We start from the raw sequence: 26,465 nt of genomic DNA, 5'->3' as shown, positions 1-26,465 counted from the left end.
CTTCTGAGCACTGTGTGAATAGGGCCCCCCAGGCCAGCTGCGCACAACCCCTCACCCACTCTGATCACACCTCCCAGGGGCCGTCTTTCACTTGGCAATGGAATCCGGCAAACAAACAAGGTCAAGGAGCTTTGTGAGTGAAAGAGTGACATTTGCCAAGGGAGAACCGCCCCACCCCCCAACTGGGAGCAGCAGAGGAAGGGCGAAGGGCACGGATGGGAGGTGATGTCACCCTGCACTCTCACAAAGGAGAGCCTGGCCTTTTCTTTGCAGAGACAGATGACATCAGCCTCTTGAATGGGGGCTGTTTCCATTTTATCATCTTTTTAGCTAGTAATAAGATTTCTCAAGCCTTGACGGTTTTTCAGAAATTGGCTGGGGGTTTATGAAAGCCGTATCCTGATCCTGCAAGACTGGCTTTATTTGAATGTGAGCCAGCGCCTTCTTGACCACCTGTGGACATGCAGAACTGTGTCAAAGAGCTTCTAAAAAATGCATTTTGAGAGTCCTGGCCAAGAACCTCCTTGAGGTAGGCCATGTTTCTTGTAAACCTTCCCTCTGTTGTTTCCCTCAGGAGGTCATTTCAATAGTCTTTGTTATTGTTGGTCTTTCAGGGGAATTCTTCTAATTTGTCATTTTTATTCTTTTTGTGACTTAGACTTTGTGGGCTGGAGTTTCTGGGAAGCTCACCCTTTGAAGACAAAGGTTTTATCTTTTGTAATTCCGTTAGCCATTGGCCTTACAGGCGAGCACTGGGCAATTGGCCTGAGAGTGTGGGACCCAATAAACTGGGTTCTGTGAGCAGATCCGTGGGTCTCCCTCCAAAGACTAGGCAGTTTGTGGTTTTGCATCATGTGGTAGTGATTACTCCGGGCCTCTGAACAGGACATGTTTCATTCAGTCATTCATTCAGTCAACCAACAGGCGTATTTGTTCACGACCAGGATCTGGTCTTGGTGTTTGTAGAATGTAAACAGTGCATTTGTTTGCTCAGGCCGCCATAATAGAATACCACACATCAGGTGGCTTAAACAACAGAAATTTATTGCTCATGGTTCTGGAGGCTGAAGTCTAAGATCAAGGTGCTGGCAGGTTTGGTTTCTCCTGAGGCCTCTATGTTTGGATTTGCAGATGGCAGCCTTCAGAGTGATTGGCCAGAGACAGCCTGGAAACTAACCCCATCACCATAAAACCCAAGGCTATGAGCCACATGGCAGAGCAGTTCTCCTAGGTTCCCTTACCTTCCTTCTTTCTGCCCAGGCACCCCATCAGTAAAGTCTCCTGCTTCATCAGCAGGAGATGTCTCTTCGGACACTTCATTTCCGGGTGTTAGACAGCCCTGGAAGGGGTCCTCCTTCCTACTACATGTCCTTGCATGGCCGTGTCTATGTGAACCTACTGATGTCTCTGCGTGTCCGAGTTTTCAACTTGTGTAAGGAGGCCAGTCAGGTTGGATTAGGGCCCCCTCTGGCAGCCTTACTCTGCCTGTATCACCTCTTTAGTAGCCCTGTGTCCAAATGCCATCACATTCGGAGGTGCTGGGCATTAGTGCTTCAGCATGTTGATTCGGGGGGGGGGGGGGGCAGTGGGAGAGGCACAGTTCAGCCCATAACAGCGAAGAAGGAGACAGCATCCTTGACCTCAGGGAGGCAGTCATGTGGTAGGGGAGACAGACAGATACACCGAGTGCAGAATCCATGACTGTGATGTCCTGGGGGCTGGGAGGAGACCTAGGCTGGCCTCAGGTCTCCTTTGAGAGGCCCTCCAGGCTGCTTTGATGTGTGCACTGAGTTTTAAAGAAGAAACAAGAACCAGTCAAATATCTGGGAGACAGAGACATTTCTAAGCAAAAGCAGGGAGACTTGAGTTGATGGTGCCAAAGTTTTTCAACAGGCAAATATTTCATGTAGAGCAGGAGTCCCCAACCTCTGGGATCCAATGCCTGATGATCAGAGGTGGAGCTAATGTAATAATAAGAGAAATAAAGTATACAATAAATGTAATGCACTTGAATCATCCCATGACCATCCTCTTCACCTTAGTCTGTGGAAAAGTTGTCTTCCACAAAACTAGTCCCTGGTGCCAAAAAGGTTGGGGACTGCTGATCTAAAGCACGGGTTCCAAACACCAACCCCAAATAGCTTATTGGGATTCAAAATTGCTTCTTGAAAATATCTTATGCCTTATGTATAAAGCACAGATACACAGAGTTCAGAGCAGATATATAGTATATCTGTGATATTAAATTTTTTGAGCAGTTGGTAAAAAAAAAAAAATCCAACAGCTTACTTAGAAGGGCAATAATGAACAAATGATTGAGAAAATCCTGAGCTGAAGGGAGGGCAGAAGTCGAGGCAGAGCGGGTTGTCAGAGCCTAGTGGATAAGGGTCATCGCAAGAGCTTAGATTTTATTTCGTGTGGTCTGTCCTGTCTCCTGCTTCTGTGAGATGCAGACGTCCACAGCAATCTGGAGGTGCAGTGCCCACAGGGAAAGTGATTTTTGAATTGTGGTCAGCAGAGATTCCGGGGCAGGCTTGTAAGGCTGGGCTGTGAATCATACTGTCTGGTCCTCATCTCAGGCCGAGACCTTTCTCTCTGCTGCTGACGAATTGCTCTCCCGTGTCATTTCCTGCTGGGCGGTAATAGAATGTCCCAGAGAAAAGTGGTAAAACACTTCTCCCACTCTGCCTCGAAAGTAACTTCATCTGTGCTCAAGAATGTGTCCTTTGTTCAGTAAATCTGTAAGCAAGCTCTTGATAAAGACAGATGGAGAAAAGCATAGACTCCCGTGATTGATTATGTAGTGTGATGAAAAAATCTTGTTCAGTTTGGGTCAAAATTTAAGTAAAAGAGAAACCTTTTAAAAACATTAGTTCTGTTTAATTTAAAAGATATTTCCCCAACTGTTAACTAGGCTTTCTTCTTAGCATTAGCATTTACACATGCTATATCCTTCTGTACTTATTCTGGCCACTTCAGCATATTTGATATTTTGGATTTTTGTCTTTGTTACTCTTGGAAAACATTTAAGCCAGGAGACTGAAAGTTGTGTGCAGTCTTAGTGGAGAACCAAGGCACAGATTTTTGTATTATGATACTGTGTCTGATTTTTATTTAGGCCAGATTCTCACTTAACATCTTTTTTGGAAAGAGGTTCTTAATGGATGCTGCTCATATAAAAAGGAATCTGTTTGGATGTTTGTAAAGTTGGGATGATAACATACGAAGAAAATCACCCAACTCTTCTTGCCTTGGTTTCACAATTTTTCCAGCAAGGTCCTAGTAATCAGAGGCTGCATTGAACCTATGTAGACATTTCACTATGAGTGGAAAAGTTAAATCCTGACATTATTTGCTTCCCTGACGACAACAGAAAATACACATACACATAGTTGACCTTCATGCAATGTTGGCTCTGTGTCTCGTAACCAGTGGCGACCTTGTAGAAATCTGGCATCCCAGTTCCCACGTCGCTACTGTGTGAAAGGCTGAGCTCTATTTCCATCGCTACTTTTCCAAACAGTTAAAAAAAAAAAAGTAAAAGTAACCCTCAAACAACCATGACCTTCCCAAATCATACATTGTACAACTTTTAATAGTCCTTGAGATTTGGGCCAAAAAGCAGGGCTTTCTCGAATCTTCTGTTTGTGTTCTGGTTCCTTGGCAACAACACCCCGGATGGACACTGCACACACTTTCCAGGGGATTCCACACTTTTCTGTACAACATGAAAAAGGAAACCACACTTTTTTTTTTTTTTTTTGTAGTTTCAAATTTTGTAGCAGCCCCAAATGACTAAATCAACACAAACTGAACATGATGTTCTGTATAGAACATAATTTTGTCCCCAGAGATTTCTCTTTTTGAGCATTTACTTAAATATTGCCATACTTAGCTCTACCTTGGGTGTCCAAGGGCTTATATTTTTGTATATGCCCCCTATGCCCCTGAACATTCAGAGAAACTAAAGCCAGCCTTCAGTGGGCTTGACTCACAAAATCAAGAGTGAATCTCCAGTGTGAGATGGTAACTACATTCTAGAAGGTTTAATCTAATTCTGAATTCTCTGTTTAAGTAATGAACTTGACATACCTTGTCTCTGACTTCTTTCTCCTTCCTGTTATACTTATAGACTACTCACAGGCTAAATAATATAGATTTTACTACTTACATGTAATTTAAAAATATTTTTTTACATGTTTTTCTTTCTTGGCCTTGTTGTGAGGTATATGGAATCTTAGTTACCTGACCAGGGATTGAACCTGAACCCCCTGCATTTGAAACACAGTCTTAATCACTGGACCACCAGGGAAGTCCCCCTAAATGTAATTTTAAATTTATTTTAAGACATTAATGATGATAAAAATAAAAACCATGTTGCCTTATTAACGGCAAATGAAAATATGCTTTACATGGTTGGTGCACTGATTTAATTGATACCTCATTTATTATTACTAGACCAAGTAATTATCTAAAATTTTGATACTATAATTTTTGAAAAGTTGGTGCTATCATTTTACCATGTGCTAGATCTTTTGGCTAACACTTTAAAAATAGAGTCTCTTTTCTTCTCTTACTAATTCTCTGAAATCAGCATCTCATCCCCATATTATAGATAAGAAAATTGAGAAAGGAGTCTTAGAAAAGTCAAGTAACTTCCCCAAACTCACAGTGATGGAATGAGGACACAACTAAGTGTGTGGTGTTGAACACCTAAGCCTATGTTTTAAACAGCTGCACTCTTCCTACAAGCAAATAGTTTCCCCCCAGTGTTTCTTTGCAAAAAAGATGGAGTAATATTGCAATGCAGAGAAGGTCAGAGCTTATAGTAGGTAATTTCGCAGCTAAGTTCCCACTGAGGATAATGGGTGTTTTCAAATGAATGTCTGCCATCTTTCCCAAGTAAATAATGTTCCAGTTCCAAGGTCTCCCCCTCTAAATTGCACAGTTTCTTCTTTCTTCAAGGTCTGCATAGCAATGATGGGGTGAAGCTCATTACTTAGTGAACAACTAGTTCAAAATAGCTGAGACTGCTTGCCTGTCCTTCAACACAGTATCCGCTTCTTCATAAAGTTTCTTTCTCTGGAGTAGCTGCATATGGTTGCAGTAATCATACAATTTGAGCTGGGGTAGACCACAGAGATCATCTAACCTGTTACTATGGTTTAGTTATGCAAACTAGCTTACAAGAGAAGTGATACAAAGTGACAGTAGCTACCCCATAATAGATTAGTTGGAGGAAGTGAATGATGAGAATGGACTGGAGTTGATCTTCAATAATTTTAAAATGTCTAAGAGAGAATGATTGATTTCTTCTGAATTGTAAGAATAGAATTTCTACTGGGAAACCATTTTTTATCTTGGTTGGAATGAGTACATGAGATGAAAGAGGATGTAGTTAATCAAAATGAAAAGATGACAAGATCGACTATACTTCTCTGGGTCAAAAAGAAAGATTTTTATTCTTTTATATAAAGGAAATTAAGATTCATATCATGTGTTGTTGTTGTTCAGTCTCTCAGTTGTGTCCAACTCTTTGCAACCCCACAGACTGCAGCATGCCAGGCTTCACTGACCTTCACTATCTCCTGGAGTTTGCTCAAGCTCGTATGTCCATTGAGTTGATGATACCATCCAACTGTCTCATCCTCTGTCATCCCCTTCTCCTCCTGCTCTCAATCTTTTCCAGCATTGGTGTCTTTTCCAAAGAGTTAGCTCTTCACATCAGGTGGCCAAAGTATTGGAGCTTTAGCATCAGTCCTTCCAGTGAATATTCTGGGTTGATTTCCTTTAGGATTGACTGGTTTGATCTTCTTAATGTCCAAGGGATTCTCAAGAGTCTTCTCCAGCACCACAGTTTAAAGGCATCACTTATGTGAAAAGTCCTAAAATATGGTTACATTGAGTTCATGTTTCTTTTCGGTATAGTAAGCTGAAACTGATCAGTTCAGATTCAGGACATCTCAGAGAGTCCAATGGCTATGATGATTTTAATTTTGATTATTAATATGACATCTTATGTAGGAATTTTAAAGTCATTTAAAAACTATGAACAGCATTGATTTTTGAGTTTCTTGTATAGTCCTTGTATCTATTTTCCAAGTCATTAACTTCATGTTATGACCATATTCTTTCACTCTTTTTTTTTTCTGTCCCTACCATTGAAAACTGATTACTTCATATCCATTGCTGTATGGAACACATTTAGACAAAATGATTATCACAAAGTCTGGGGCAGTGATGAAATCACTGTGGAAGATGAAACTCTAAACAGTCACCCTAAAATCTAGAGTTGGCTTCTCCTAATGTGATACCTAGCCTAAGTTTGTCTCCAGTTTTCTCAACTTTGTGCTGAGTCTGAATGTTTCTGTCCCCTCAAAATTCACGTGTTGAAACCTAACTCTTAAGGTGTTAGGAGTGGGGCATTTGGGAGGTGATTAGGTCATCAGCATAAAGCCCTCATAGCTGGGATTAGTGAATTTATAAGAGGCCCCAGAGAGGCCTCACACCTTCTACCATGTTACGTGTACACCCAGAAGAAGGCCCTTAGCTCACTTCCTAGGGCAACTGTAACAAAATACCACAACTGGGTAGCTTAAAACAACAGAAATATATTCTTTCACAGTTCTGGTGTCTCGAAGTCCAAAATCAAGGTCAGCCTGGCCATTTCTCCAAAGGCTCTAGAGAAGAATCCTTCCTTACTGCTCCAAGCTTCTGTTCATTGCTGGGAACCCTTGGCTTTCATTGGCTTGATGACATGTAACTTGAGTTTCTGTTTCCATCTTCCCATGGCCCTCCTCCTCCTATGTCTCTATGTCCAAATCTCTCATCTCTTAGAAGGGCACCAATTATACTGAATTTCAGCCCCTGTCTAATCCAGCATGACCTCGTCTAAACTTTATAACATCTGCAAAGACCCTTTTCCCAAATAATGTCAGATTCACAGGTTCCTGGGGGACACCATTCAGTCCAACATGGGAGCCTCTGCAACTCTGACAATTCTCCCCTCTCTTGGAGTCTCCGGCTTTGTCTTCCTTCTAACTTCTTTTTCCTCTGGACAATTTCCCATTCCTTGGTCTTTGCATTACCTAGTTTCCTTCTCTGATTTCATGTCATGATTGCTCCTCTCTGTCCTCACAGAATCAGTGCTAACCCACAAAATCCCCCCCGCAAATTGTACTAACAAGTGAGTCAGATGCATTTGGGGGCCCCACTCATGGCTTTGTCTTCAAAGAGGGCTGTTGACCTGATTTTAGTCTTCTCTTTTAGGATGAACACCTATCATTTGCCTTTCTCCTACATCCCAGGACTGTGGCATATACTTTTATACTACTGAGGGATTAACTGATAAAACCAGTCACCTCTCAAGGTTTGCGGCAGAGAAAGTTTTTATTTTTAAACTATAGAAAAACTATTAAAATAGAAATCATTCATTTTAATGAAGTATATGAACATTATCATTTGTTTAAAATTGATTTTTACTGTACTTTGGCTTTTCAGCTTTTTAACATGCATCACTGATTTCTCAGACATTTGCTTCCAAGGTTAGAGGGTAAGGATGTGAAGATATCCCATTTGGGTCCATTCTCTGTTGCTTTTCCTCCAATATCAGGGTGCTTGGGCCATGTCACTCCCAAGCTGGCAGGTCTTCTGGTGCTCTTGGTTTCTGGAACATAGTTTCAGGAAAATGCCACGTTTAAAGAGGTTTGAGCAATTGTAATTGCAGGGAACACAGAATATGCTTTTAAAACTTTGTGCCTCTAATTCCATGTAACCCTTTCTTTGCTGATTTGCTTTTATTAAAACTCTTGTGTTAAAAGCAAAAAGTAAAAAAACAACCAAACCACCCCAAACCTTGAGGGTGGAACATACATAGATGTTTCTCATTGCCATTGTTCTGTAATGTTATAACTCACTGCTTGTTTTAGATCAAACTTACAAACAAAGAAACCCCAAAACAGTGTTAGCAGAGTTCTTCTATGAGAAAGATTTAAGTTATCTTCATAAGTGAGCAGGTTTAACAACAACTTTTAACTCTTTCTTGTTATGAGTTCCGTAGATTAGCATGCTTCCTGCTGATAAGCTGGAAGCATGATCAGCATGCTTCCTTTCAGCTGATGACTGGGAGTTTGGAGGAAAACAGAGTCAACCAGATGATCAGTCACCAGAACTAAAAGCTTTTAAAGATTAACTAATTATAACTGAAAAACATATGATTCTCTTCAGGGTGTTATCTTATTTCACTTCAGCTGATATCTATTGATATTAGTATATTAGATCTGTTAGGTTGGCCTCAAATTAAATGAAAAAGATTCTTTCTTTCTTTATTTATTTTTTTTTCTGGTTGCTATGATGATATTTTGCCTTAGTAATGAGGGTGGTGTTGAACACTGCCAATCCACGGCCTTAGGGATGAAACACCCAACTAGTCATAGTGGAGAGAAGGCAGAACCTGGAAGTAGGGGATTGGGGAACAGGAGGGGGTGGCCAGGGAAGGTTGGCCCCAGAGCCGCCGTTACTGTGTGATTTTACATGTTCAGCAGCCTTCTTGAGCCTCACTTGGGCTGACCTCGTAGGGTTGTTATGAATCTCAAATAAGATGATGTGCTCATGAGAAGCACATGGAGAAACTGTTCACTGCCGTACAGATGTGAACTATCTTTATTGTAGCTTCATGAATAATTGATTTCTTCTATCTTATTGGGTATTCACGGTGACTCTTTAGCTGGTATGGTAGTTCCTCTTCAGCTCTAAATCTTTCTCTAGTCTCGTCCCAGGTCTGGATAAACATTGGTTCAGTTGTAATACACAGTATATGTGGAGTGATTATCATATGCAAGACACTTAGCTAAAAACTATACTTTGGTTTTTTCATTAAATCTATATCACAGCCCTATGAGGTTAAGTACTAACACTGTTACAGATGAAAACACCGTGGGTTAGAAAGGTTAAATTAGTCATCCGACGGATAGCACAGTCAAAAATGGAAGTTCTTTTGTCTTATGCCACGGCCTGTGCTTTACTTGGTATGTTATTGTATTTCCAAAAGTTCTGCAACCTGGTGTGCAAATTATGCAACTATGAAATCATGTCATCTCCTCCATGAAAATCTCCTCTTAGCAGTTGGGTACAGAGAGCCACCAACACTCTCTTTCTTCTGAATATGTGTCCTTCAGATCTCTTGATTCAGCACTCCATTGTCTACTCCTTGGTTTGCATTTTTATCACTTAATTATTTTCTTTATATAGACCCCTGAAATGCTTTCTGAAATCATTGTCTTCTGTTTTAGAGGACTGAAGCCCAGTTATAGAAAACTTCATTATTTCCCTACATTTTATTATTCATCCGGTGGGACAGATGTGATAGTGAGGAGTATCTTGGGAGTCTAAACATCACCTCCTATGCTGTTTCCTGATAGTTGTTGGCTGATACAACTTCTTTCATCTCCAGCCTTGTCTATCCTCCAGCCCTGCTTTCTACTCTTCCTGTGACCCCCTGGTCACTGACCCACGGTCCCAGACATGACTGACAAAGACATGATTGTTTAAAATTATTGCATAGCTTGCTAAACTGTATTTTTTTTTTTCAGCACTTTCATTTGTTTTAGCATTTGCAGGTGTGTCTATACCATTATTTCTACTCTAACTGAAATGTAAACACCTGAGATTTTTCTAGAAGCTGTGTCATTTCCATCTCAAAAAGAGGTGATTGGATTTAGAAATATGTTTTCTTCTGTGACTCATTCAAGAGAAACTGTATTTTCACAAGAGATTATTAAGTCTAGAATCTCACACCAAGAGAGTACAGTGAGCAAGACAATGTTTCTTCTTCCTGGCCCAAATAAATTTAAATTTAACAGGAAAGTAAAATTAGGATACTCATTTTGTGGCAAGATTTTAGTATTAGACATCAGCAACCCTGAGAATAACTCCATAGGAAAAGCAAATAAGTAGATTTTGAATTCCACAATCTTTATTAAAAATAAAAATAAAACGTCTCTACCACACAAAGTGCAGAAATAGTAAATGAGATAAAATAAACAGCTTTGCTATTCAGTATAAATAAAATGAGGCAGAAGTAAATCATTTTGCTTTTGATTCATTTCAGCATTTAGAGCATGTTCTCTCTCCTTTAGAATTACACACAATAGGAGTTTTTGGATTGTCTTGCTATTTCCTTTTATTGGTAATGGGATTGTATGTGTTGATATAGGTTCCAAATCACATTTCCTCTCTGTCCCTTTTTCACAGCTAATTAAGTGGAAATTGATGTATAAATATAATTAAAAAGACTCACATTTTATACTCTTAAAAAAACTCTACTATTTACTGTGAATTATAGTTTTTGTTCGCTTTTGTTTATAATTTTAAAAGCTCAACTGTTGGTGTGAATTTATTATTTTTCATTTTTTAACCTATAATTGTCCAATTCAAAATTCATGTTCTAATGTTTCACTGTGAGCCTCAGGTAGCTTTAATTTATGAAGCAAACCATCAGATAAATTCATTACATGTTTAATTTGGGGGTTAACAGACATTTTCTTAATTTTGTCATGAATTTGTTTTTCCTTGTCACTTGAAGAGAAAATAGAAAAAATAGACATTACTCATTTTTTCAGATTTTTAAAAGATATATTTTGACATAATATTTTTTTGCTTGACACCAAGTACAGATTTATTTTAAAAAATCCCCAAATCTAGGAAAAAGATGTGATACCCAAGAGAATGAGGCATAACTGGCTAAATGCTGATAAAAGTCTCTCATCTATGGACTGAAATTAGTATAAGAAGGGAATTATGCCAACATTGTACTACTGAAACCAGCAAATTCTAAAATATCTTTTGGCAATTCAACATGATGATTTATTTATTCTTATTTATAATGTACCATCAATTAGCTTGTGAAAGATAAAATATAATTAATTTTTTTTTCAAATCAAAACTTACTGAAATTACACTTTGCAAACTGGAGGAAAAGCAAAAAGAACTTAATGATTTGCAGGAGGGCATGGGGTAATGGCACTTTTTAAATGTCTACAGATGGATTTTTTTTTTTTTTCAGAGAGGCATTAAATACACCTGACTTCTTTAACACTTATACTATGGCTTGTACTCAACAAATACAGGTTGAATGAATGGATAAATGAAGGAGAATTGGAAAGTTATTTGTCTTTTTCAAAATTTAGAACTACAAAGAGGGAGGTAAATTTCTACCATACTTACCAGAATTAGCTTTTTATTTCAGTACTTTATAGTTTTTACCACAAAATACCACTGAATTAATTTGCTCTATTTTGCATTTGATATAAACTTTTAAATCAAAGTTGTTACTTTTTGATAGATTAAACTTCAGAGATAGTGAGATTGTGAAGGAGAAAAAGCAAGCTGCAAAGAGTTTTCAAGCTCCAACAGTTTCCTTTTCTTCTCCTCCTCACAACCACACAGTATTTTTCCCCAATATGGTATCATTTTGAATAATATTGGAGTTTCTCTTTTAGGAGACACACACATAAGTGCTATTCATGAGAAAAGAGCATGGCATACCTAAAAATAAAGCCGTGCTTTGTTTTTTATAAACCTTGTTTATATTTATTTTGAATCTTAGGGAGAAGTACACTGTGGGTCTCCAGAGCTGTAAGTGGGTAAATAAAGCAAGTACTGTAATTTTTCAAAGCATTGCTGACTGCCAAGAATCTGATATTATCATTCCAGCTTACAGCAACTCATTTAAGAGTATTAATATCCTGTTATTTGCAAAGGAATTCACAAGGAAACCTAAAACAATTGGAAAAGACAATGGAAAAATATTATATAGACTTTTAGATGAATCAATGATGATTATACAGACTTTTAGATGAAAAATAATGAATTAGATTGCTGATGAACTGAAGCTAAATAAAAATGCAGATGAGGTAGTCAGGTTTCCATTTCCTTGCTCTGTTTTATGTTTTGTGACCACAAAGTTATTTTCCTCTGAAGATTTTTTTTCATTGGATTACTTGTTTGGTATAACTGATACCAAGAACCATAGAAGCTGAAAATGGGGTGACAGCCTGGCCTTGCTTACCGATATTGTATTTTAGTAAGAGATGATTTCTATGGGCCTCTGTGTTACTCACCTCTAGGAAGCATCATTGGATGGAATACTCTGTGACTGCTGCCCCCTGGGGTTGTGCAGTGGTGCTGAGCACATGTACAATCTGTGCTGACTTTGGCTTCAGAAATATTTTCCATGGATGGTTGTAGTAGGAAAAATATTTTCTGATCTTCATGGCATTGATGTTTTTTTAACATTCACCACAGCCTACAAACAATGTCAGCCCACCTAATTTTAAATATTTTTTTTGCAGAACTTGAACCAGAAATAAAAGTAGAAACTTGATAGGATAGATACATCCTGTGCAACAAATTTAAAATCTGAAAGCACAGAGGTTTTTTAAATGGTAGCAGAAAACTGGCCGTTCGAGAAGATGGTAGCATGTTGAGCTGGAATCTAATTTCTTTACACAATTAGGATTCTTCTTGGAATTCTCAGCTCTTCTCAGTTAAGTGGAGATTCAGTATGGAGACTATTTCTTTTGAACTTTCAAAGCACTTTTTTCCAACTCCCAGGACAGACAAATTTGCATAAGATGGGTAGTAGACAAGCCCTCAGGTTTAGTGCTTTATATTTTAAGCCAATTAAAGTGAAAATCCATGTACATTCACAATGGAGTGAGGAGTCATTGTCATTTTTAAACATGAAAAGCCTGATGCTCAGAAAGGGAGGGTGCTTAAAAGAATTTGCCAGCTGATTAAGAATATTAAAAATGGAAAACAAAGATATGTTAATAGAGCAAATAATGTTTTTTTAATCACCAAAAATTGCTACTGGGAAACAAGACAATTTATCTTTTTCTAATTTTATCTTTATTTTGTTCCAATTTTGTCTTTAAAATTTGAGTCTTCCTCAAGTTTTACTTCTATAATTTTCCCTCTCCCTGTCCATTCTGAAATCTGAATTCTGACCAATGATGTGAGTCTGTAGAGTGTAGGATTATAATTAAGTACACTGGCACCGTGAATTGTGTGGGTTGGTTGATAACGGGAGATTCTGTGCATGGGTGACTCCCTCTCTCACAACCAGGGTTCCTTGGACAAACCACTTGACTTGAGTTTGTACTGATTTGCACATTTGAGAAACGAAGATAATCATATTTGCTTCGTGTGGTTCTTATGAACATTAAGATAGGAAATGTCTGTAAAGTGCATCTAAACACTCATAAGCAGTGGCAGTATTTATTGTGTACCACATGTTGTAGCATTTTGATTTTTCGTTACAATGATTCATGTTAATTACTCTCTAAGGCATGATATATAATCATTCATAAAACATATGCTAGAATCTTTTCCACACTTGAGTTTTATATATCAGGTTTTTGTTTTGTCTGGTTGGTTTTTGGATATATATTTCCCAAGGTCACGACCTGTATCATTTTTGCTATTGTTTTTAGTAGACTTTATTTTTTAGAAGAGTTTTAGGTTCACAGCCAAACTGAGTGGGGATAGAGTTCCCATGTACCCCTGCCTCTACCCATGAACAGAATCTCCCATTATCAACATCCCCCACTAGAATGGGATATTTGTTATTACTTGTAAACCTTTATTGACAAAGTCCATAGTTTACAATAGGGTTCCCTCCTGCGGTTGTACATTCTATGGGTTTTGACAAGTTTCTGACATATGTCTACCATTCAGCTATCATACAGAGTAGTGTCACCACCCTAAAATTCTTCTGCACTCTATCCTTCTCTCCTTCCACTCCAGTGCCTGCAAACCACTGGTCATTTTATTATCTCCATAGTTTTGCCTTTTCCAGAATGCCATACCATCAAAATGATACAGTACATAGCTTTTCCAGTCTGGCTTCTTTCACTTCTTAATACACATATACATTTCCTCCATGCTTTGTGATGGCTTGATAGTCCATTTGTTGTTAGTGTTGCAAAATACCCCATGTGCAGGGAGACTACAGATTATTTACCTAATCCAGCTGCTGAAAGACACCTCGACTGCTTCCAAGTTACAGCAATTAAGGATAAGGAGGCTATGAATATATACATGAAGGCTTTTTGTAGACATATATATGTATTTTATTTACTAGAGTCTCTCATACAAAGGTAAGGATTTTTAACACTTAGCATTCCACATCTTAGGTCCAAAAGAACTTAGACATAATGTATTAGATACAAGGAAACTGAGGACCAAGCGACCTAGTATTGATTGTTTACACAGTCCATTGTACCTCCTATTGGGAGGATTCTTTTCCCCCACTGGGAAATTCTCACCTAAATACAATGAAGAAAATCTATTAGAATGACATTTTGAAAATATTACCAAAGGTTTGACATGGTGAGCGTAAGGACTGAGAATTATTGCACCAAGTGATATAATCAATTTTAAAAATTTAATAATAATAAATAAAAGCTGTAGCCATGATATTTTTCTCATTGTTTTATAACTGCTCATTATAATTTTATTATGACTTTTTTTCTATAAACTAGGCATTGTGCATTTTCAGTTATGTTTTATATAGTTGGATTTTTAAATTTTTTCCAGTGGCTGATGCCCTCTTTGAACTGAGTCTTGTGGTTTTCACAGGTTGTGGTGGAGAGCTGTCCGGGGACACGGGTTCCTTCAGTAGCCCTGGGTACCCTAACAGGTACCCTGCCAACAAGGAGTGTATCTGGTACATTCACACATCCCCTGGGAGTAGCATTCAGCTCATCATCCACGACTTTGATGTGGAGTATCATGCAACCTGCAACTTTGACACCCTGGAGGTAGGAATTCAGATTGTTTTTTAGCACATTACAGGATTTGGGGTAGAACCAGAAATCTGCAAAAATCCCTAAATTCCTTCCAGTGGCCAACAGTGTTCTCTTCCTGGATGTTGGGGGGCAAGTAATGTGACCAGGAGGTGGTGCCAAGGAAGCAGATGAGTGGGACTGAGGAGGGTGAGCCAAGGAAGGGAGCTGCTGTTGTTGGCAACATGGGCTTAATCCTGCTATGACCTTCTGGGGTCCCATGAGGTCTGTTCCTCAGAATCACCCTTCTCAGGACACATGCTGAGGCATTGGTCCCCTCGCTCCCATTTGTCCTAATGGAGGGAGGCACTTAGGATTGTCAGCACCACAGACTTCCAGTCTGAGGAAGCTCCCTTAGGAAGGCAGTGGGTGGCAGAGCGTAGAGAAGAGGTGAGTGCTTGGTGGGTGGAGGGGAGCAGGACAGTGAGCCGAGGAAGTGCCCGCCATTGCTCCAACCCTGCTACCAGCACTGTATCTCAGATAATGAAGATGGCCTGTAAGGGTCAGTTATAACCAGCTCTCCACTGCAGGAATCTCGTCATCAGATAATGTCCAAGTACACAGGAAACTCCTGTCACCTCAGCCGGAGGGGCTGCATCACGACGAGGTTCTGTATCTGGTAGAGCCCCAAACCCCATGGAGGCTGAGTGTCTGTTTGCTTTGTTTCTCTGCTGTGCACCGGGGCCATAGAGTACTTGGCAAATAGTGAACACTTGATGCCTGTTTATGGGGTAAATGAAAATCTCCAAGCCTCTGACTGTCATGCAGTGATAATGTGCATTTATTGTGATTGCAAAGGGAATCCAACTTCCATTTTCCCACTTGAATGTTAACTAATCTTGGGAGGTTAAGAGGGGAATTCTGTCCCCCTTTTCCTGCTGTCAAAACAGAAGGTCAAAAAGGTTGATGGATTTTTCCACAACCTAAAGGACAACGAGTGGAAGAGTTAAGAACCGAACCTATCCATCACTGCACAATCCACATCAGCCAGTGTCAAAAGACAGAGGTGGGCAGTGCACAAGATACTGAAATGAGTGCATGCTTATAGGACTTCACGGGAAACTTTAACACTTAAAAACCTTAGTTACAAGCTGAGTTCTCTCCTTGAAAAGACTCGGGGTTCTCAAATCATGCCTTCCCTGGATGGGCGCAGAGTCAGCAGGAATGGCACTTAGCAGCTCAAGTCTGTGCAAAGGAGGCTGATACTGCAGAAAGTGACAGAACAAGGGGGTCCTTGGTCTCAGCCCAGACCCTTGTCTTTATGTAAGTCCTGTTTCCCAGTCATGACTCTTTGTCAGAAGAGGTCCGGGGTTGTTCGGTGGAGAGAGCAAAGTGGCTCCCCAAATTGATGAGATTCAGCACTCAGAGTATGAAGTAGGAATAAGGCTCCCATGTGGAAGGTTGAGATGCTCCTTCCTGCTGACAAGAATCCTCAGTCATAGGAACCCCCTTAACTGATACAAAGCGCTGGCTGCAGGGCTTTCCGTAGCAGTATGAAATGTTACTTACCCTTCGTTTTCATATTCCAAAGCCCTGTGATTGCTGCCCACTTGGCAGAATGTAAATGGGTTCATTGTGCTTTGGTTTTGTCACACCCAGTATGTGAGAAGGCAAAGGGCAGGCCTGATCCCCGCAAGTAGCCTCGGGGGACAGAGGGACAAATAAGGCCCCTGGGTAGCAGTGTTCAAGCAAGATTCCCACAGAAAACTGGAAGAAGAGGCTGCAGTTTGCTGGGGGCTTATTTTTATCAGGACAAGGTGGTTTCACGTGTTCCATCAAACCAGGATTTGAGGGTATACTTTGAGACCCTTAAATATTTGGGAAAATTTTTTTAAGACTAAAGTGAGTAACTCCCTGACTTGCTCTCCTAAACCTTGTTTGACATCTCTGCAGATGCTCAAGAAAGTGCTGTCATCAAGCTGGGTTAATTTCTGGGAAAAAAAAAAAATGAATTTTTTCAATCCCTCACCACATGGATGCTGATGACATGTTAGCAACAGGTTTCACGATATTTCACCCCTGGCTAGTGTGTGGCATGAAAACATCACTGGCCTTCTCCACCCATCTGTCCTCCCTCACATCCTGCTCTCTTGTTCTGAGCATAGCCCAGCAGGTCTTGCTGTCACCAGGTATGGGCTTACCTGGGTTTCCCCTGATTTAACCAAGAGCCAATGGATTTTCCTCTCAAAAACCAGTGTCCAAAGAGCGGCCAGTTGCGTTAAGCAGCAGCCCTTTGGTTACTCATAACCCTGGAATGCTGACTTGATTGTAACAATAAATGGAGCTAACAGAGCAGAAAGAAATGTTCAAAACAGATTAAAACCAAAGGCTTTGAAATGCTCTCTATCCTGAGCATTGGCTAAAAACACATGTTTTAATCTCTGATCATCAGGCCAATTCTTTTCCCCACAACATTGAGTCACACGCTGCAATCCAGCGGACCACACCCTGACATTCTTTCCATCCTTTTCCTCTTTTGAAGAGTCATGTGCTAACCATTGGTTTTATTCGTGAAAGCGAAAAGTACCGTTCTTTTTTGATTAGAGAAACACTGGCCAATTCCACTTCAGTCTCTGAGAAAGGAACCTAAAGGGGCACAGAGCAGAAAAGGAAAGCTACCCCTCAGTGCAAAAAGAACCCAGACAATCGCTGGTTTTTCCTCCACTGTCTTTGTAAGCCTGACCCAGTAAGAGGGGAAGCATAGAACATCAAAGCAGCAGTGCTTACCCTTCTGGAGGCTTCTAGGCCCAGCCCACTCATTCCTGTTATGTTTGTGATCTCAAGGGGACCCTGAGCAGGGAAAGCAGAATATTTTGCTGACGTGCAAGTTTTCTTTGTTAGAACTAAACCCTTACACTCAGTGTGCTGTCCAAATATGTGCTGCTTGTGGGGCCAGCAACGGGGAGCTCAGGCTGTGGGTGTCAGGCTCCGAGCTCTGCGCCCGGGTCAGGGAGCAGGGGACTCCCAAGGATGCTAAACCAGCTCAGAGTGGTTTCTGCCATTTGCCTGTGTGTACGTGTAAAGGGCCACACGGGCCTCTTCCTCCAGTCCCCCCTCCGATGGGACTGAGGGGGGTGGGCAAACAGCGCTCCTCCTGAGGAAAACCAGCGGCCAGCAGCCTGCTCGCTTCATTCCTCTGCAATTACAGCCCTTGTGCTCGGCCCTCCTGGAACAGCGGCCTCATTCATTTTGGCCTTTCCCGCATGGCTGGGGGGAATTAATCAGACAAAGAAATCATTATGGATTCAAATCACACGCTCCTCACCCAAAGTAGGCTGCCTGTTCTCTCCCTCCCTGGAGAACATTCGAGTGGTGCCCGCGTCAGTCAGCACCGCCCGGGGGTGGGCGGGGGCATGGGCCTGAGGGTGGGGAGAAACTCAGGGTGGAGAGCCACGCAGATAGATGCAGGGTGCAGAGGGGTGGGGAGGGCGTGGGGCCACGCTTTTCCATTTCTAGCCTGAGTCTAGAGTTAAATGGATGTTCTCGTGAGGGAGAGGGAAGGGCCCAGATACTGGTATGCCGGAAAACTGTCAGCAAAAAATTGGTCATTCTTCTACACATTCAAGTTTGGCAAGATTGAAAGCAGGGGCTCTCAGCTTTGTGTGATTCTTGTCTTCATCATCTGCATCCCCCAGCCCCCCATACACTGGCTATCCAAGGGGCCCTTGAGAAGCCTGTGTGAGAGGCAGTCTGCCCCCCCACTGCTTACTGGGTGGGGTTACACCTTCTGCAAGATACTGGACAAGCAGCCCAGAGGACACGTGCGGGGAGAGATGTGTCACTGGGGTATCGGCTCCAGCGAGACAATAGTTGCAAATCGAGGAGCCAAGGAGGTCTGAGGACAAGGGAGAATGATGTAGTGGGGGCAGAGACCTGGTAATTGCCGAGCAGAAAGTGAATACTCTCCATCTTGCTCCTGGGAGTGCCCAGGCTCTGGGAGGAAATACGGAGAGGTCTGTAGGATTCCCTCCTGAGGATACCACAGAACATGCTGATAGAGGTTAAGTTTTCAGTCTCTCTGAAGGAGCAAAGTATCATATTAAATCCTAATCTGAAGTATTCAGATCGCAAATGGAAAATCCTAAAAATGTAGCAGGGTGATCAATAGTCTTCAGTGAACAAACAAAATGGCTTTGTGCTCAGACTATTCCCCTGTGCCCAGAAGAATTAGCAAATCAGACGTGATGCTGGACTATCTTCAGTGCCTCTGCCAAAGAAAGCAGGAAATCCTATGCAGACTGGAAAAAAGGAAGAGGCGTGATAAGAAGGTTCTGGGGTTATCTCCTCAGTTCAGCTCTACAGTTCTGTCTGATGGAACAAGCCAGCATTTTGTGGATGGTTGAACTTGGGTATTCCAAGGGCAGGGGGAATGTCTTTGAAAATCTAATTCAGGTTTATAGCTCCTGCCCACCCAGGGTGGCTGATATCTCAGTCTCTACTAATAATATAGAATCCAAAGGCTAGTGATTATAGTTGCTTACATATCTTTCTCAAGTTCTTTCTTCTCCATCCCATCGTAGATCTATGGAGGTCCTGATTTCCACTCACCCAGGATAGCCCAGCTGTGTGTGCAAAGATCTTCTGAGAATCCCATGCAGGTCTCCAGCACTGGAAATGAGCTGGCCATCCGATTTAAGACTGACGGGTCCATAAATGGGAGAGGCTTCAATGTCTCATGGAGAGCAGTCCCTGGAGGTGGGTGAACCAAGGAGGTATCACTAAATTCTTTAGTCAAAACTTTATTTAATTTCATGACATATTTAGAGAGTGCCATGAAGGCTACATCCTCTATTACTACTCTGTGACTTCCCTAATAGGGAGCATTGCTTTGAAATGCACACTTCCCTAAAACTCACGATGGAGTTTAACTTCCAAAGAGTCACCTCGTATGTGAAAACCAGCCAATGCAAGTATGCACATCCATGGTAAAAGGATGTTGCGCCTGCAGAAGCAGGATGGTTGGTGAGACTCACTTGATCCCCGTGGGATTTCTGCTTGTTCACCAGCCACAGTTTGGGCATTAGTAAAGTGGTAAATTACTTTATGCCATGTGTATGGATGTTTGTTAAATACCCAAACTATAAGTGTAAAATTTGCCAATTCCTAGGAATTATTACCTTTTGTTATATAGTGACTTTCTGCCCATGATCTTAGGCTGTCTAAATAAATTACTTGTTGCAGATTTTTAAAGGTAAAGTATTAATGCACAACTCTGAGCAGATGTTAATCAATACAACTACTAATTAAATCAATGTTTACTGAACACTTGCTCTGTGTCAGGCACTTTTCTAACTATTCTACAAAGACTGTCTTGTTTAATCTTCACAACCACCACTGAAGAAAGTTCATTTCCTATCCTCATCTTACTAATGAAGAAATTGAAGCTTAGAGAAGTTAGTGGCCTGTCCAAAATCACAGAGCTAAAAAATGTAAAAGCAGAGATATGACTCCAGGCTGCCTTGGAGTCCCACTTCTGCAGGTCAGAGGTAATACAGTAGGATTATCAGGTCTTTCCTAAAGTTAATGATTCATGACTTTAATAAAAATTATATTTATAGTGTTTACCCCAAAATGATTCTCAATTATCAGAAAATAACACTTAATTTTCCCTTTCTAGTTTATATTGTCATAAATCTGAGAAATGGTGGGTCACAGAGTTAGACATTGATAGGTAATTGATTACATCATAGGAATTAAAAAACTTAATGGCTGTGCAAAGTTCAGAATATCAAATTTTTAGAAGTAGATGTTAAATTATTTGTAAAATTGTATACTACTGGTATACAATTATATATATATACATATATATACACACACTATACATATACAATATATATATACTATATATATATACACTATATATATATAATGCAATATATATACATACAATATATATTATTGTATGCAATACAATACAATCCAATATATATACAATACTATATATATATATATATATATATATATATATAATGCTGCAGCAGTTCCAAATACCCTAAGTTCAAATCTGAAGAAGAGGAGAAGGAACAGTGATAGTTGTTTCCATTTTGTAGTTTTTTTTTTCAATCAAGCAAGCAATATATATATATATGTATACACATATTTTATACACATATAAAATGTGTATATATATATACACTATACTGCATTACCTGGTAGCTCAGATGGTAAAGAATCTGCTTGTAATGCAGGAGACCTGCTTCAATCTCTGGGTCAGGGAGATCCCCTGAGAAGGGAATGGCTACCCACTCTAGGGTTCTTGTCTGGAGAATTCCATGGACTGAGGAGCCTAGAGGGCTACAGTCCATGGGGTCACAAAGAGTCGGAAATGACTGAATGACTAACACTCATACTTCACGCTACTGAATTATCAAAATTCTTAGAACCAGATGTGTTATTCTTAAAGTATGTTATACTTTTAGAGAACAATGGAGAGGCATTTCATGGCTTTGTGAAGATTTGATTTTATTTGCATTATTTTTCAATATTTTGAAAATAATGTGTGGCATCAGTATTTAAAGTATTTGAAGTCTTAGACATCCTTCTTTGTTTTGTTGGAATGCATAAATTAATGGTGAGTATTTAGCTCTTGAGACAAAGACTACATTAAAATGCTGGTCAAGCAAAGTGGCGTGTTCTTCTCTGCTCCCAGATAATGGTGTGAAGTTTTGTGCATCGGAGATTCCTCTTACTATTGTACTGGATCTTTCATCCACAGGTTGTGGTGGCATTTTTCAGGCTCCCAGTGGAGAAATTCATTCTCCAAATTACCCCAGTCCTTATAGGAGCAACACTGAATGTACTTGGGTCATTCAAGTGGAAAAACATCACCGTGTTCTCTTGAACTTCACTGACTTTGACCTTGAACCTCAGGACTCTTGTATTTTGGTAAGTGACACAAATCTCAAGCATTGTCTCTGGTCAAACCTGTGTCAAAACATTGCCATGTCAAAACAGAGCATGTTTAGTGGATGTGTTGGCTATGGATGTTTTCAATGTCAAATCACAGGAAACTCAACTATTAGCAACTTAAAATACAAGCACATTTATTTCTTACCTACACACAAACCAGGAGGTTTGTTTAACAACCCAGTCTCAGCTCTACCATTCTTAGTGAATTGGCTTTTCATTTTGTGTTTGTTACTTCTTGGTCCAAAAGTGGCTGCAGCAGTTCCAAATACCCTGAGTTCAAATCTGAAGAAGAAGAGAAGGAATAGTGTTAGTTGTTTCCCTCTTGTATTTTTTTCTTTCAATCAATCAAGCAAAATTTTTACAGAAGCCCCCTTACAGATAATAGGCCAGAATTGGCTGCAAGAAAGATTAGGAAAGTGTAGTGGATTATGATAGTGAATTTATCAGAGCCACTTTCAATCAATTATTATTAACTCTCTGAGGGTTCTCCCAAGGTGTCACTTTTCTTGAGATCAGAATATCTTGATCTGCTGCTTGAACAAATCAGTTCAGGAACAGACTAGATGGTGAGATAGAGTAGAGGAGAAGAGCTATGGCTGTTAGTTGGTTCAAAAACTTTCCATCACTGTCAACAACTTTAATACATTTTCACCTGAAACTAATGCCTAATGTGAGAGTGAATTAGGTTGTATTTTGAAGCTTTTTTTTTTTACAGAAGATTTTCCATCTTTTATTTGTATTTAGAGAAATCTCATTCAAATATAAACCAGATCCTCTTGGCTAATGGAGCTTTCTGTTTTAGTTTCCTGTCAGTTTCTTAGACAAATTGCAACTTGCTAGCTTTCAAATTTAACTCAGGAAAATTCAAAAGTTGTTTCATAACTTTCAGAGTTGTCCAGTCTAATGGAATGGTTTCGAGAATTATTTTACAAGATTAAATCATTAATCTACTTAAAAGTTCAGTTGATTTATGGCTGTGTATTAACCTTTTAACATGAATCTTCAGACTCTAAATTGGCAAAGCTTTATAGGAACTTAAGGTGTAGGGCATCCACTTTCCATAATGGTAACTCTCCTGACAAGGACAATTTTAAAAATTTGAATGATGTTTTACAGCGTTTTCCTAATGCAACAAGGAATTCACAAGGTAGTGTGGAGTTTCTGAGTTAGTATCTGATAGAGATATGAGCCTGGTATTTGAGACTGCTTTTGCCTGTGGGCATTTGCTGATCCAGAAGGAGTTAGCAGCATTTCTGAGAACTTTTAAGGTCAAAGGGGAACAAAGCTTGTGTCCAGGATCTGAATGGGGTAGGAGTACTGATAAAACATCCTGAATCGTAGGTAGAATGGAAGTAAAACAGCCTTCACAAAGACCACATCCCAGCTTCCAGTCACCTGAGTGGCCCCCAAATCTGAAGTCATAGAACGAGAGCAGCCTTGCCTTACTAATGCACCCAGGCCTTGGACATCTGACCAAAGCAATTTAAACTCTTCTTCAAAGGGAGATAAAAATCATTCCAGACCTCATCTCTACCAATAATCTTCATATGCAACAGCAAGCAGATTATCAAAGATATTCATATACATGAGGGATGATGGACCATAGTGAGATACAACATGAATAACAGACAATGGAAATAAACACACTGACATGCCAGGTGCTAAAATTATCAGCACACAGCTTACTAAGCAACTATGGTTACTAAGATTATGGAGATAAAAGTCAAACTTAAAACTTCTGACAAGGACTGCAAATCATAAAAAGTAACATTGCAAATTGAAAAATACTGAAAATTTAAAAAGTGGATAAATGCAAAACCTGAAATTAAGATCTCAGTGGAAGGATTTTGGTGTTTTTTTTTTGTTTATGTTAGACAAATTAGAGATGAAGAGAGAAAAGTGATATCAGAAGAATCTATCCAGAAAAATATATGTATATAAGCAAAAGGATGAAAAATACAGAACAGAGGTTAAGATATATATCGGATACATATAAAATATATAACATACATTTACATACATTTATAAATAGAGTAGTAGCAATATTTGAAGAACTAATGACTAAGGCTTTTCTAAAACTAATGAAAGACATCAGTTTGTAAAACCAAGAATCCCAAGGAACCCAAACAGCCAAGCAAGATAAATAGAAAGACATACTTATCTAAAAAACTTAAAGATTTTAATCTAAAAGATCCAGAAAAAAAAGTTATAATCAGCCAGGGGAATTGGTGAGTAGGGGAACAAAGTATCTTTTCAGAAGTGGCAGACTGAATGCTGACTTTTCAGCAGAGATGATTGAAAGGGAAAGAGAGATGGTATCTTAAATTTGAAGCAATGAGATAACTACCAATCAGGAACTCTTTACTCTCTTAAAATAACCATTAAATATGAAGGTGAAACAATGCATTGAAACAGTAGAGGTGCCTTTGGGAGAAGTTTGAATGGACCAGAGACATCTTGTCTACCTTAACAGTTGTGCCTCTGGTGGGTATTTCTCCATCACTTTCTCCCTCCTGCAGTCTGTATGGTTCTAGGTGCAGCTTCTTCTCTCTGGTCAAGTCCATAATGCATAGAATTCAATAAGCAAGTGTATGTAAACAAAACAAAGCCTAGGTCAAAGGCACACCCAGCACGGCAGCACCGTTTCCCCTCCCATGGCCGTGAGTAGGAGTTTCCACCTATTTATTACATAATATATAGATACACAGACTGGGTTTTCTAGTAACTGTGGCTGTATCGCAGTGCACAGCTGGGCTTGACTTCATAAACTGTAGTGAGAGGAAACAGAAATGAGGAAGTAAAACATCAAATATGATCTGTTCTTTACACCTGAAGATAAGAAAATAAATCCTCGTACTGGTGCTGGGAGGAGTCCAGTCTGGCAGATATGCTAAAATACAAAATGTAATAGTCCACACAGGTTGTCAGGATCAGGGCATTCTGTGTGAAGTAGTTGGGGGTTTCCCAGCCAGTAGGGGGATGGAGTATCAGAAGCAGATGCTGATAAGCCCTTGAGCCATCTTTGGATGTAAAAAGTGAACTGCACCGGCAGTGTGGGACACCGTAGCGCCGTGGTTAAGAACCCAGCTCTGCAGTGGGGTGGCCCTGGTGCTGAGCCTGGATTTTGCCACTTCTAGCTGTGACATCCGGGAGAAAGCTAGTCTTTCAGTTTCAATTTCCTTAACTCTGCCATGGGGGCAATAGGAGTAAGTGTGTCAGATTCGTCGTTGGGATATTTAAGATCATATAGGTCATCTGCTTGTCCCACAGCAAGCCCTCCCTCCAGGGCTTCCCTGGCGGCTCACTGGTGAAGAATCCACCTGCCAATGCAGGAGACGTGGGTGTGATCCTGGGTTGAGGTCCCAGAGTATGTGGAAGATCCCACATACCGCAGAGCAGCTAAGCCTGTGCATACCAACTACTGAGCCTGTGCTCTAGAGCCCAGGAGCTGGCACTAACACAGAAGTGGATGGATCCTATAGAGGAGTATTTTGTAAAGAGAAAGGGATCAAGTAAACCCTGGCCCTAGACCACCATTTAGGAGGAAGATGGGTTTCCCTGTGGCTCAGAGGTAAGAACCTGCCTGTAATGCAGGAGACACAGGAGACATGAGTTTGATCCCTGGGTTGAGATGATCCCCTGGAGAAGGAAATGGCAACCCACTCCAATATTCTTGCCTGGAAAATTCATGAACAGAGGAGCCTGGAGGGCTGCAGTCCATAGTGTCACAAAAGTGTCAGATGTGACTTAGCTACTAAATGACAACAGAGGAAACAAGACAAGGATACTGAGTTACCCAAGAAGTCGGGAGGAGAAGCAAAAGAGAGGGGCAGCGTAGGAAGCAAAAGTGAAGTCAGTCTTTAAGAGTGGGTGGGCAAAGGGACCGAGTCCAGCAGAGGTCAGCCAGCATGAGGCTGAGAGGAAGCCACTGGATTCAGTCTTTGATGACCTCGTAAGGAGCAGGACTGGTGTCAGTGGTGTTGGAAAACACCAGATCACAGTGGGTTTAAAGATACAGGAGCTTCTTGGCCTTTTTCCAGAACTGCGAACATGAATGGTAGAGAAGGATAAAGGGTAATACCCTATGGGAGGCAGGATCCATGGCAAGTTGTTATTATTATTTTTAGTTGTGAAGGAGCTTAAGTGTTCCTGGACTGCAGGGTGCTGGTCACAAAAGAGCAGCTGAGTATAAGAGGTAAATAGAGGAATTGATGAAGTCAGTTACCAGGGCAGAGACCTTAGGAAGGACCTGATTGGTTCTGTAAATTTCACATTTTCAGAATGAGAAATTTGAACCCATGGCCAACTGTAAGATTTCTTTTCAGATTGGCAAATTTGTTTATATTTAAAATTGCATGAATCATATACAAGCTAAGTCATTTTTGTTTATACAATTTGTAATTCACTTCTACAAAAAGAGAGCTTCCCTGGTGGCTCATATGGTAAAGAATCTGCCTTCAATGCAAGAGACCGGGGTTCGATCGCTGGGTTGGGAAGACCCTCTGGAGAAGGGGATGGCAACGCACCCCAGTATTCTTGCCTGGAAAAATCCAAGGACAGAAGAGCCTGGCTGGCTAGTTCATGGGGTCACAAAGAGTTGGACACAACTGAGTGAGTAACACTTTACAAAAAGATAAAGAAACGTGAAAAAGGACTATTCAGATAAGTTGGGGTAGAGTTCTGCTGGATAAGGTTGTCAAGTGGACCCAA

The 26,465-nt window shown here is 40.4% G+C and overlaps 1 protein-coding gene across 1 annotated transcript in view; it reads left to right on the top strand.

Annotated features, from left to right (window-relative positions):
• The window catches only part of CUBN (cubilin), a 255,728-nt gene that overhangs the window by 99,592 nt on the left and 129,671 nt on the right, over positions 1–26,465 (top strand). Inside the window, exons 29-31 of the mRNA XM_020881287.2 lie at positions 14,641–14,822; positions 19,367–19,541; positions 21,562–21,731. Coding sequence (XP_020736946.2) covers positions 14,641–14,822; positions 19,367–19,541; positions 21,562–21,731 — 527 coding nt within the window. The remainder of the gene's footprint in view (positions 1–14,640; positions 14,823–19,366; positions 19,542–21,561; positions 21,732–26,465) is intronic.

This window comes from Odocoileus virginianus, chromosome 9 (assembly GCF_023699985.2).
Source record: "Odocoileus virginianus isolate 20LAN1187 ecotype Illinois chromosome 9, Ovbor_1.2, whole genome shotgun sequence".
NCBI classification, from domain to species: domain Eukaryota; kingdom Metazoa; phylum Chordata; class Mammalia; order Artiodactyla; family Cervidae; genus Odocoileus; species Odocoileus virginianus.
Note: the sequence above shows the minus strand (reverse complement) of the source record. Positions and strands in the feature narration are given on the sequence as shown.